The 14,400-nt window shown below is 36.1% G+C and overlaps 1 protein-coding gene across 1 annotated transcript; it reads right to left on the reverse strand.

Annotated features, from left to right (window-relative positions):
• Positions 1-201: 201 nt before the first annotated feature.
• LOC149833280 (peptidyl-prolyl cis-trans isomerase FKBP15-1-like) lies at positions 202-13,043 on the reverse strand. The gene is made up of 6 exons (XM_090015031.1): positions 12,961-13,043; positions 12,495-12,544; positions 4,090-4,152; positions 1,551-1,641; positions 1,044-1,148; positions 202-676 (listed from the first exon to the last, which is right to left on the reverse strand). The coding sequence occupies exons 1-6, from the start codon at positions 13,013-13,015 to the stop codon at positions 591-593; spliced, it is 450 nt and encodes a 149-aa protein (XP_089871157.1). The 5' UTR covers positions 13,016-13,043; the 3' UTR covers positions 202-590.
• Positions 13,044-14,400: the final 1,357 nt, after the last annotated feature.

The raw sequence follows: 14,400 nt of genomic DNA on the forward strand, positions 1-14,400 counted from the left end.
CCAGCGATCAAGGTTCAATCACATGGGCGTCATCCCTCCGTGCAAGCGGACGCTCAGCATAGGCGGCCCCAGGGCAGGGTTCCTAGCCTCGGAGTTTTACGCTGGCGGTATGACAAACTGAGCCAGCACGACCAGGTCTTTGTGCTGGATGTGGTTTCTTTGGGTTATAAATTAAAAAAAAATGTTTCTTGAACATCTAGATTGAGCTCAAACGGAAGGTCAAGCGTTTCTGTCATTAAAAAAAAATAATATCCCATGCATGTGTTCCTCAGAAAACCGAGAAAGGAAAACAAAAGCAATAGCATGTGTTCCTTTCAGACTCTCCCAGGCATTAAACTGAACGTTCAAGCTAACCAACAGATAACAGGTATAAGTATTTCAACAAGACCTTCAGCGAAAAAAAAATCTGGTTCTCGAATTTCAAAATTTCAGGTAGAAAATCTTATAACAGAAACAATAGAGCCCTAATTGCTACCTTAGTGCTAAGTAGGATACCCGGCCAATAGGAAAGCAATGGAGTTCACTAAATTCACATCAGTAAGGATGAGAAAGATGTAGCCTGCATTAAAAAAATTCACGCACTTGTTCAGCTACAGCTCGCCATCTTCAACCCCTTTACTTGAGCTTTTGCCATTAACAGCAACAAGCTCTGTATCAAAAATCAAGGTAGCCCCACCTGCCAGTACCAATGACCGTTGATATCAAAATCGCATTTGGCGTGAAACATGGACCGTGAAAGATGCCACATGTAGATGAATGCACACAAATATGATGAACAAGTATAACAAATTAACAATAACATATGAATGCAACGTGCAAATGCCCGACCCAAAGAGAGTGAATGTGCATGGAATGTGCACAACAAATGAATCAATAGGGACCTGGATCAGAAGCAAAACACTGACCACTATAATGACCATAGGAATAAATGGGTAAACTCAACTGATATCCACCCCAAAGTTGCAAAACATAACCAAAGGGGAAAACAAAAGGCATACAAAGATTAGAAATTGTTAGTTTTGAGAGCATAGAGAATGACATACCAGGAATCTTTGGTGGGGATCCCTGAGCTCCATAACCAAGTTGTGAAGGTATTTTCAGCTTTCTTTTCTCTCCCACACACATCCCAAGTAAACCTTGGTCCCATCCTGCAGCCAGGCACAAACAGAGATTATTCATACAATTACAATGCAGTTGCTGGATAGTTGATGGAAACCGAAATGATTGACCACATACATGAAAGCTAGAAGTAAACTCTATGGTTAACTCTCCTAATCCATATTACTGTACAGTTTCCAGTAAAAATTATTTTGTATTCTTTTCTCATTTCCTCAAAGATAACTCGATTGTTAGGTTGTACCATCATAACTGATGGGTTGCAGGTTTGGATCCCATTGGGGTTAACCCCCAGCTTGACTAAAAAATAAAACTGCAGCATCTAGATGATGTTTTGGATTAGAACCCTACCAAAAATATCCCATAGAACATAATAAATGAAGACTATTCATTGGCGATCAGAAATCAGATAATAGAAAGGGATCATTGTAGACCTTTGATTACTTGACCACTGCCAAGTTCAAACTCAATTGGATCACCTCTTTCATAACTAGAATCGAAAACAGTTCCATCAGTAAGTGCACCCTGCAACATAAAAAGTATTGCAATGAAGTAACACCAAAAGAAAAAGATCAAGCAATCAAGCAAAAGTAACTTCAAGCAACGTTCATTGTGTAGCCAAAAGAACAGTAACAATAAAAAAGAGCAAAATCATGCAATATAGCAACTGAGTCTTATATGAACTGCACAATTAGCAATTCTATAATCTCGACTCGTTTAGAATATCAGGTCTCAACTGCCAGAAAACTTTAAGAGTTAACCAAGAGTAAAATAGCTTCAGGATTTTAGCAGAAGCTTCTAGCACAAAGATTGATGGATGCAATAACAATTAGCAGGAATACCAATAGACGCCACGCTCAAGCAGTCAAGCTCCTTCATGTTTAAATGAAATACCATAATGCATAACGGAATATACAGATTATGGCAATTTGCTGCAAGCAATTTAAGAGAAACAAGAGATTTTTACTGAAGTAAAGACTAAGATAACCATGGGGATGAGCCACCAATACATTTTAAGATATTAAATATTACCAAGGACAAAAGATACTTCTGTATAAGAAAAGAAAAGGAATGCTACAGAACAAATTTCACATTTTTTCTTAAGTAAATTATCAAGAGATATAGAGTATGAAGGAGATTTTCCAATGATTTTTAAGGATCTAGAAAAAGTTAGATTAGAGCCTCAGACAACTAACTTAGTGAACATGATTGAGGAAAGGCATTTAAATTGGGTACAACAAAATTACGCGCAAGTGATTAAGAGGTTGGGTTCCAATAAGACAGATGGATGGTTAGGTCACACTATCACAACAAGGGGTCTCAGACTCTCAGGTTTGAATCCCACGGGGGTTATCCCCAAAACTGCCTAAAAAAAAAAGGATCAAGAGGCTATGCTTATGAAAGATATTGTAGTGCCATAATCTAATGACTGTTGACATCTAAGGACATTATATAAGTTGGTAGTTTTACAAAAGACATTATTAGAAGGATCAATGCTAGAGAGATGATGCAGAGGCAGACTAGTAACATGTTAAGAAATGAACAGGTACTCCAATTAAAGGAGCATTTTCATAAGGCTAAAAATACAATATTTCTGTCATATCACATTGATTGCTGTACAAGAAAAAAGAGGCAAAAAAAGAGTGAATATATTCTAGACAAATACATTGAGATGGACCTCTAGAATACAGGTATAGCCATAGTTGCAAATGTTTACCTTTTTCAATTTATCACATCATAAAGGCTTTTGGCACTTAAGGCTAAAAATGTCCAAAATATGATGACAAGCTAAAGGTAGTTCTAAAATGAAATTGTTGCAATAATATCACAACATTTAATTAAAATATTCAAATTTTCATTGTTTATTTAAATAAAAACATTTTCCAAAGAAACAGCATTTAATATTAAGTGGTCCTAGGAAAACCTCATGGTATTATCAGGAGGCCGTTATCTCTGACCATGGGTATAGCCCATTTAAGGTTCTGCTTTAGAGCTGATAGCTGAGGTAGGAATTCAGGAATTGGGTTGGGTTTGATAGGACACCTTCACCATGGTTTGTTTAAGATAAAGGAACCGAAAAGGCATTTGAAGACTTGAAGAAGCATTTGCAACATTTACTACTCATATTTGCACCCAAAAACAGAGGCAGTATTTGTCCGTTCCAGAAATTTAGGGCTTTCACTTTTTCAATTCCACAAATTCCTTCAGGTCCCTAGCTCCTAAAAGATAGCCTAAGGCCTTATTTGGATCACAGTTTTTCATATATCTATTTTAAAAAATGAATGTATCAAAAATATTTTCCCAACTAAATTTTGTATTAATAATGTTTTGATGGCAAATTCTGTTTTTATAATTCTCTTAATTAAATAATTACACTAATGTCAAAGAGCTGTCAGAGGTGGCTTTCTTGCCATCGTTGCCTGGAATTTTAGGGCATGTTTGCTGCTACGGAGAGGAAGGCAAATCAAACGCCCTGTGCATCTCCTCCCTCCATACTAGGAAACATTACTGTGAAAAGGAGGGATCCCTTATTGACAAGGGCAGTCTCTTTCCTCACGGAAATAGAGTGCCATGTTTGTGTTGCTGCAGTAGTGCCAGCAGAAAAAACCTCATACTGAGTGTGTTTCCACGGAAAGGGCTTTCCATGACAACAAACACACCCTTAACGATATAAAGAAAAGGAAGTCAGGTTTCCACTATTTTCCAGTCAACCCATAGCCAGAAAGTCATGAAAAATGTATGTTTTTTTGTCACTTAACAGAGAATCAATCTTCATTGTTGAACATGGAGAAATAACTATACCATAAAAAGTCCACCAACCTCACACTAAAGAGATAAAGATGTGAAATCTATACTTGAATCCAAAAAACACAGACAATAATTGGCTATATTCCAGTGAGAAAAACCGCCAAAATGCATATCTATGAAGTAAACCATAGTTTCTATTTCATTAAAAAAGAAATGTCAACATACCCGATAATGCACTTTGATTTTATCACCTTTGTGAGCCTGGATGTCACAGGACTCAGGTTTATACTGCAATTAAAGAGTAGCACAAAGAAGATAAGCATGACAAGGTTACATAAAGTGTCAAACTAAAGACCAACATGGGAATAAAAAAGATCATGTCATTGGCATCCGTGCATCAATGATAAGTAAGCTGAAAAAAGGCATTGTTTTTTCAGATACTTTCATGATTGCATTACTTTCAATACAACATCTAGTAAACAATCAATTTAACAATAGATGATTCTTGCTCCAAAAAACTCCTAAGTATTACCATGCTTAAACAGTAAGAACCTACATTCTTGGTTTCCTTGGATTAGTCAATGAAGCATTCAAAGCATCATTATTTCTTTAATGGAAACATATTCAAGTAAGTTCTCCAATGCTCAGTGTAGAGAACTAGAAAAACATAACGTGTGGCATCATAGAAAGGCTAATGGCATCTATCTGCTTTTCAGATTCAATAGTTGAACAATTGATTGCCATGTTTGGATGCATTTTTATTTATTGTGATAAACAATAAATAAAAATGAAACTTATAAGTTTTATAAACAATTATTCACAAATAAAAGTGGCCCTATTTGGATGTTCAAATATAAACATAAATAAGCAGTGATAGCCACTGCTTGAAGTTCCTCTGTTGTCTCCCCACCGCTGAAAATTCCCACTCCGTTGCCTCCCCCATTGAAAAAGCAACTGAAGCCTCATTTATTCCCTCGTCCACTACTGAAGGCTTGTTCCCATTCCTTTCCCCTTTGCCATCTCCCTCCCCTTCTTCTGCATCATACACTGTTAAATTATGTATATATAAATATATATATATATACATATACTTATATATATATACATTCGTATATATATATATAAGTATATATACGTATATATGTATATATACATAATAATATAGCTTTTTCCTGTTTTGTATAAACCAAAAACCCGATAGGGGTGTTTTGGTAATTCCATATGTACTTTTTGTTTTTTACCTTTTTTTCTTTTTTTCCCTTTTTCTTTTTCTTTTTTTATTTTTCTGTTTTACTTTTTGGAACCATAAAGGGGCCCCACCTATCTAGTCGTTGGGGCCCCAACAGTCATATTTATGACCGTTGGGGCTCCCAGCGACTAGAAGGGAGCCCCCTTTATGGTCCTCCTTTAGTGCTCTCCTCCCCTATATAAAGAGGAGGTTCCCCCTTGTAAATGTATGGGTTTTTCACCCTTTTCTTCTTTTCTTCAATAATATCCAACTTATGACTTTAAGTCATTTTCTATTTTTGAGAGTTTTGTGTGTGCACATTTGGTGTTTGTGTTCTTGGCTCTAGTGGTCACTCTTAAAGAGTGCCTTTTGCTCTATTGGTGCTTCCGCCTCTTTTCATTACATGGTATCAGAGCTCGGTTGGTGATTGGGCTTTTCTTTTGTCATCTTGGAACGCGTGCCTCTCAAAGTTTTGAAGAAAGGAAGTATATTTGGTGCCGATGGAACGTGACTCTAAAGTGGAGCTTTCTTTTAAGCTAAATGGGTCCAACTATCTCATGTGGGCCTCCGCTATGGAAAATCATCTAAGAGGTAAGAAACTTTGGGGCTTTGTTATGGGAACTACTCCCGAACCCTCTCTTGTTCTCACCAAAATTGAAAATGAGGTTGAAAAAGCTTTAGATGGCGATGAGCGCATCAAAACCATTAATGAACATCAATCCAAAATTGAGGATTGGGAAAGTAACCATGCCAAAATTTTGGCATGGTTTATGAACAATGTAGACCTTAAAAATTGTGCTAATATTGCCAAATTTAGAAGGGCCAATGAGGCTTGGTTTTTCCTCAAGGGTATGTATACCCAAAAGGATCTTGCTCGACAATTTTTTTGTCAAGAAAAAATCCGTTCCACCAAACAAATGGATATGAGTGTCCGGGACTATTTTAGCTCTCTAACCCCTCTTTGGGATGAGCTTGCCCTTCTTGAGCCTAAATGGGTTGCTCCACAAGATATTGAGCTAAGAAGGGAACAAATTGAAAATGAGCACTTTTTTCAATTCCTTCATGGACTTCGCCCGGAATTTGAACAAGTAAGGGCATCTCTTCTCCATAGAAGCAAAGCCTTACCTATTGAAGATGCCCTTGCCGAGATATGTCAAGAAGAAACTCGACTTGGCTTGAGCATTAAGAGTGATGAAGTTTTGGCCGTTACTAGGCCCGGATCGAATGTTAAAGCATATAGACCTCCCCACTTTAACAAAAATAGCAATGGGCCTAGAAAGAGAATTATATGCCATTATTGTAATGAACCGGGGTACATTAGACCGGTTTGTCCAAAGCTTAAAGGAAAGATTGCCGCGGTTGGAGAAAATTCTCCAAAGAAGGAAGAAAGTACCAAAGAAGGAGATATCAAAGAAACTCTTAATCATATCTCTGAAGTTCTCCAACACCTTCTCAAGTCTTCTCCTTCAACATCCGGAGCCACCATCGCCTACTCTTCATCACCTCCAGGTATGTGGATACTAGACTCTGGTGCTTCTTTTCATATGACATCTCATAAAAACTCTCTTTCAAATGTTTTTTCCGAATCCATGTCCTCCTATGTTTCAACGGCCGATGGAACATCATTGAAAATTGAAAGTATTGAAACACTTGACTTCAAAAATTCTCAAAACTTTTTTGTTCTTAAAGTAATAATCGTTCCAAAAATTAATTTAAATCTTTTTTCCGTCTCCCAAATCACCGATCATGGATGCCAAGTCTCTTTCTCACCTAAAGATTGCACAGTGCAGGATCTCCAGTCAGGGAAGCTGATTGGGCAAGGCCATAGAAGGGGTGATCTCTATTTTATGGACTTTTTGACGCTTCCATCTAAGTCATCTTGCAATCTTGTAAAAGACAAAAGTATTGGAATTTGGCATGAGAGACTTGGTCATCCAAATTTTGTAAAAATGTCTCTTTTTCCTTTTTTAACAATACTTGTAAAGACAATCACATGACTTGTAAAGATTGCATTTTTGGGAAATCTAAAGCTACTTCATTTCCTCAAAGAAGTTACTTTACCACTCGGCCATTTGAACTTGTTCATTTCGATGTGTGGGGACCCTCCCCTATTTTGTCTAAATGAGGTTTTTCGTATTATGTGGTCTTTATTGATGACTTCACTCAATTTACGTGGATATACTTCCTAAGTCGCAAATCTGAAGTCTTCTCCTTCTTTAAAGAATTTCATGCAATGGTTAAAAATCAATTTTTTGGAAATTTATCTATTCTTAGGTCCGATTCGGGAGGTGAATATATGTCTAATGATTTTCAAAGCTACTTAAAAGAAAATGGAATTTGTCATCAACGTTCTTGTCCCAACACTCCGCAACAAAATGGTCTTGCGGAAAGAAAGCATAGGCACATAATAGAAACTACAAGAACATTATTGATTTAAAAAAATATCCCAAAATCCTTTTGGGCCGAAGCGGTTTTAACCTCAACATATCTCATCAATAGAATCCCTTCATCTTCTTTGAAAAATCTTTCTCCATTTGAAAAACTTTACAATATGTCTCCCGATTATAAAAGATTAAGAATCTTTGGATGTAAATGCTTTGTTTTAACTCGCAAAAATGATAAACTTTCTCCTAGGGCTATTGAATGTATTTTCTTGGGATATGGCGAAAAACAAAAAGGATATCGATGTTTTGACATGCTTAAGAATAAACTTTATATCTCAAAAGATGTCACATTCATCGAAGAAGAAAATGGTTTTTTGCACCAACCAAGTGAAAATATTGACTATTCCTTTTTATTTGACTTGTTACCTCAAGAAAACATCATGGATGATCATGTTGATTCCAGTGAACCTCTTAATGAAGATCTTGTTGAACATCCAAATGATGATCAAAATTTAGAAGAAAATGCTTCAAGACAAATACAAGTCTACTCTAGAAAGAATGAAAGAAATCCTCCTTGTGCCCTTGAAAGATTTTCTCAAAGTGAGTTGATAGAAGAGACCTCTCAAAGAAGATCAAATCGTATTCCCAAGATACCAAATAGATTTGTTTCTTATGACTCTTTTTCTCCTAACTTTCGAGCATGCCTACTTGCTCTTCACTCTTTTCATGAACCATCTCATTACAATGATGTTAAACAATATGCTCATTGGAATGAAGATATGGAACTTGAACTTGATGCCCTTAAAATGGCGCAAACTTGGGAAATCATTGATCCTCCCAATGGCAAGAAACCCATTGGATGAAGATGGGTGTTTAAAGTAAAAACTAAGAGTGATAGTTCATTAAAAAGATATAAGGCTAGGTTGGTAGCCAAAGGATATGCCCAAGAGTATAGGGTAGATTATGATGAAACTTTTGCCCCAGTTGCTCGAATGACTAGTGTTCGAGCCCTTATTGCTATAGCTTCTGTTAAAAAATGGCCAATCTTTCAACTTGATGTTAAAAATGCCTTCTTGAATGGTAATTTAAATGAATAAGTTTATATGGAACCGCCTCCAGGTATGAATTTAAATGGAAAAGTTTTAAAATTAAAAAAGGCTTTATATGGACTTAAGCAAGCTCCTAAAGCTTGGTATGACAGGTTTAGTAATGTATTAATCAATTTAGGTTTTTCTTCTTGCTATACTGACACTGCTCTTTTTGTTAAAAGGACATGTGACTCCATTATTATGCTTCTGTTGTATGTTGATGATATGATCATCACTGGGAATGACAAAAAGGGAGTAAATGATGTTAAGTCTATGTTAAAAGATACTTTTGATATGTCTGACCTTGGTTATTTGAGATATTTTTTAGGAATTGAAGTGGCTTATTCCGCGCGAGGATACATCTTATCTCAAATGAAGTTAGCTGCAGAAATTTGTACCAAATCAGGAATATCTGATGAAAAGAAAGTTGAGACTCCCGAAGTTATCAATGCAAAACTAAAACTTGAAGATGGTGTTCTTCTTGAAGATCCAACTCCCTACCGTCAATTAATTGGATCCCTCACCTATCTATCCATCACACGTCCAGACATAGCTCATGCAGTTCATGCAGCGAGCCAGTTTCAGCACGCACCTTCTACGGTTCATATGGTGACCGTAATGAGAATTGTGCGATATATCAAAAATACCATCTCCAAGGGACTTTTCTTATCCTCTTCCTCATCTCTTGAATTGACTGCTTTTACTGATGCTGACTGGGGAGGAAATCCCAATGATCGTATCTCAATTACGGGTCTTTGCATTTTTTAGGTGAATCTCTTATCTCGTGGAGATGCAAGAAGCAACATAAGGTCTCCTTATCATCTACTGAAGCTGAATATCGGGCTATGACGATGACAACTATGGAAATTGTATGGCTCAGAAGTCTCATTGGTGACATGGGCATTCCCATTTCCACTCCCACCAAACTCTGTTGTGATAACAAGAGTGCGATATACATTGCCAGCAATCACACCTTTCATGAGCGGACCAAGCATATCGAAATGGATTGCCATTATGTTCGAGACGAATATCTCAAAGGGACCATCACATTGCCATATGTCACTTCAGAGTATCAACTGGCTGACTTCTTCACCAAGGCGCTCCCAACTCCACGATTCATGTTTCTTCTTGGCAAACTTTCGGTCTTCTCCCCGTAAAGTTTGAGGGGGCATGTTAAATTATGTATATATAAATATATATATACATATATACATTCGTATATATATATATAAGTATATATACGTATATATGTATATATACATAATAATATAGCTTTTTCCTGTTTTGTATAAACCAAAAACCCGATAGGGGTGTTTTGGTAATTCCATATGTACTTTTTGTTTTTTACCTTTTTTTCTTTTTTCCCCTTTTTCTTTTTCCTTTTTTATTTTTCTGTTTTACTTTTTGGAACCATAAAGGGGCCCCACCTATCTAGTCGTTGGGGCCCCAACAGTCATATTTATGACCGTTGGGGCTCCCAACGACTAGAAGGGAGCCCCCTTTATGGTCCTCCTTTAGTGATCTCCTTCCCTATATAAAGAGGAGGTTCCCCCTTGTAAATGTATGGGTTTTTCACTCTTCTTTTCTTCAATAATATCCAACTTATGACTTTAAGTCATTTTCTATTTTTGAGAGTTTTGTGTGTGCACATTTGGTGTTTGTGTTCTTGGCTCTAGTGGTCACTCTTAAAGAGTGCCTTTTGCTCTATTGGTGCTTCCGCCTCTTTTCATTACAAATTGCCCTTCTCTTTCATTCTCATGCTAATCTACCTCTTCAACATGCTGCAGAACTCATCCACAGTACAGAGAAACAACACATTCTCAAGAATGAAACACAAAGGCATGATCAGAGTGAAACACCAAGGACAAATTTTCTGGTGATCAAATGGCTGTAAGTTTGCCAGTTATTTTTCCAGCACTATCCAGTGGAGAAAAATGGGGGTTGGGTGGTGTGTGGGGGAAGAGGAGAAAGAGGAGAAAGCTGGGATGGGTGGTGAGTGGAGGAGACAGGAGATGGATAAGAACAAAGGGAGCTCGATAAAGGAATAAATAGAAACAAAACAAAAAACTACTAGATTTTAAGAAGAAGGTTGTTTTCATTTTTTTTATTTATACTTTATAGTCAAAATAAGTAAGACATCAAAACAAAGTGTGAGCTATTTAAAGTAAACATAAACACAAATGAGCCATTTATAATATATATCGAAAGACAGAGTATATGTCTTATGGCCCCAATAACTTTTCTTAATGATTTATTTAAAATCCATTGAGAGGACCTAAGGTTCCATTTCAGTAATAACAATAAAATACTACTACTACTAATGTCTTTTCTATCACATATGCTATATGACGATTTCCTGAACTGAACTACCACTTAAGGCTTATTACTTCAGTTTCCACTATTACTAGTGGAAACTAAATTGCATAATAAACAAAAAACTCAATGAGAATTGCACAATACTATATGATTTTCAGCAACTACAATAGATTGTATATAATCTTACAAGTTAGGAAAGAGGAAACAAAGAAAAATAGCACATTCCCATCCATTCAAGTTTTTAGAATAATCTTAACCAAAGTATACAAGGCTTCATTTCACCATCCACGAAGTGCCAATTAGCATACAAAAAAGACTATGACATTATCATTGTTTTCATCTATCTCTAATATCAACCTTTACACATTATTTTCAGGCATTTAAGCATCTACGGACCAAAGAACAGTGTCTTTCCCCTAATTTATGATAATGTATAGTAGGGGCTATTTTGCTCATCAGATAAGTACCTTCACATATAAATTGTAAATTAAATAAATTACCTTCTGCAAAAATTTTGTGTGGTTTTCAATATCTTTAAAATTTACATGTGTCTGGCTCATAATTTCCCCAACCATAAGGGTTATCATCTGGCCTAGTCAAGTTTTGAAACTCCTTGATGACGTCTGAGCGATACCAGTTATCGGAAATTTAATTGGTTCAGACTTTAACATTCTGGTCATTTCATCCTAGAAAAGTGAAATTTCAAGTCACCAACCATACTTTTTGTTTTTTTCAAGGCTCAGCAGATGTATGATGTCATGTGGTATGAAAAGTGTCTATGATGACTACTGTATGTTAAGAGTCAAATAAACAACAATACATGTAAGACAAGTATGCGAGCACTGTATGGTAGCCAGGAGTGCATGTAGGAGCAACATTATTAGAGTCGAGACATCTCCTCTGTGCTTAGGGAATGCTTGAAAACTTCATGACGATTGAAAACTTGATTCCAAAAAGAAACAAATGGTGCGAGCAGGTCCAAGTGTATATTGCAAAATATACAACCCATAGATAAACTAATGCCAGGTGATCCTTGCACATTAGGTCTTGGATCAAATGACGAAACCATCTTTCCCATATATAGACATATCGAGTTTCCATCTTTTGCTATAATAACAGAATACCATAATCTCATGTGACTAATGTTGTAATAGCGTTCGAAAGAAAGAAATACAAACAATACAATTTTAAAGGACCTAACATTGATCATCAGTAGGCAAGCAACTGTTGAACAACTCCAAATTTTTGACGTGCAGCACATTGACAAGTTTCCCCATTTTATGATGTAAACATGCAGTATAATCTAAATCTGTGTACGCAAACCAATCCATTGAGGGAAAACAAAAATCAAACACTCGCACTCATCTTGGTTCAGTGCAAACGACGAGCAACCAATTGGAGAACAACAACATTATCATCAATAGCAACAACAATAACAAATTTGGAACTAGTAGTTCAACACTTCAACTCACCTCGCCAATTTTACACCAGTTACAACAAAAAGATCCAAATGTAACAAAAGTCGACATATAAATATAAAAAAAAAGGAGAAAAGAAAGAAAGAAAAAAAGAAAAAAAGGAACAGCCATGAAAGGAAAATACGAGTTCTTTTACCTTCACCCCGATCTGAAGTTTCGTGACATCTCCGGATTTTTTAGCAACAACTGACACATCGAACAGAAAAAGAAAGGGCGAAATTTATTAGAACGACGATCAGAAGCGATTCCGCGAGAATGCGCGAAGAATTGAACGAGAACGGCTAAGATTTTCCAAATAGTTAACCGTAGCTTTCCAATTCACTCGATTATTGAAGAAAGAGAATCCTAGGGCTCCTATTTTCCGAAGAAATTTGACGATCGACGTCGATAGAGAATCGGAGCACTCCCTCCCTTTTGCGAAGATCGTTGCAACCCAGCGTTTGGTGAAAAGCATACAAAATTTTCTCGAAAAAATGAAGACTTAGTGGCGAAATTTTGCCCTCTTGTGTCAAATAGTCCGAGCGATTCAGATCTCCCGTTTTCCCTCTTGATCGATGAAACAAGAAAAACAAAGAGAAAATAAATTAAGTGAATAAAAGTACCTGAAATCAAGGCGAATGCAATACAGAGAAGCGAAAGAAATCGTGAGATCTTCATTCTCTCTCTGCCTCTGTCTCCGTCGTCTTTCTTCTCATTTTCCCTCTGCGTCTCCATATATGGAAAGGGGAAGACGATGACGGATTGTCAACGGGTCGGGTCGGTCCGGTAATGGATTTCTGATCCGAATTTTTACTCGTGCTTCTTCGGGTCCAGCTTTGTCCGGATTCGAACCGAATACCATGAATTGAGGCCAATGTTGTTAAAATCGGTTCATCAAGTGAATCAGGTGTTCAAAAATAAAAGAACAGTAGATCAGTATGAATTGTGTTGTTTTTTAGACAAGTCATTTCAAAGATTGGTTATATATATATATATATATATATATATATATATATATATAATTTTATTTTTATAAATTTAGTTTTCACAAACTTCTAAATTCAATTGATTTAAATAGGCAATGGGATGATTTTGGGATTCAATTGAAAATTGGCTCCCTGGGGGCAAGGGGTAGGTTAGGTCTATGATCCTGAGGGTGGTTTCTCTGTGTAAATAAAAAAAAAATCTGGAAATTAACTGGTTTTCTTTTAAGAGGGTTGTCTTGATCAAGTTTTATCGATAATTAATCAGGAAAACCACCTCACTCATGGACGTCATTAGTGTAAAACCTTGCCCACCAGGGAGAAATTCATACCAATTTTAATAACACTGGTTGAGGATTTATAAGCTTACTCTTTTAAATCATTGCGAATCTACCTATCTATGAAGCCTTTCTGCTAAGTAAAGTGATCTATGCCATCTAAAAATATAGTTTTTTTTAATTTAATAAAAAGGAGTTTTTTTTTTTATAAATTCAAGTTATACGTAATCTAGTTACTCTTCTTTTTTCCTTTTCCTTTGTAACTTTAAATAAAAACACCATTGAAATGCTGATTCTTAAGCATACATGCATAAGACAAAAAAGAGTTTTGTACATTAAAGTTAAAATATAGAAAATAGACCTACACTATATTCAATTAAATAACTCTTGAAGCAACTGATAACTCACACTGTATAAGGAAATAAACTATAGGGTCAGAATGCACTAATTATACTGAAAAAACGAACAAGCAAAAGACAATCATATTACTATAAATTCCATATAAAGTAATGTGGCAAAGGATGATATTTCTTAACATTTTCACCATGATTATACACAAACACATGTAGCAACGTAGCTTTATAACATTGTATCATTGGAAAAGTTTAAATAACAATTTGCAACAAAAGAAAAAAGATGAAAATACGTGAGCCCACGGAGTTTTACGCTGCCAGGACAACTACCATAAGTCCGACTGGCAGAGCCAACACGGCTAGGTCTCTAATCCTCAGGGGTGGTTTCTTTGTGTAATTATTTAAAAAATAGTATAAAATGATAAGTAACAAATAGTTTCATCCAAACT

The sequence above is a fragment of the Nuphar pumila genome, chromosome 7 (assembly GCF_984573655.1).
Source record: "Nuphar pumila chromosome 7, dmNupPumi1.hap1.1, whole genome shotgun sequence".
NCBI classification, from domain to species: domain Eukaryota; kingdom Viridiplantae; phylum Streptophyta; class Magnoliopsida; order Nymphaeales; family Nymphaeaceae; genus Nuphar; species Nuphar pumila.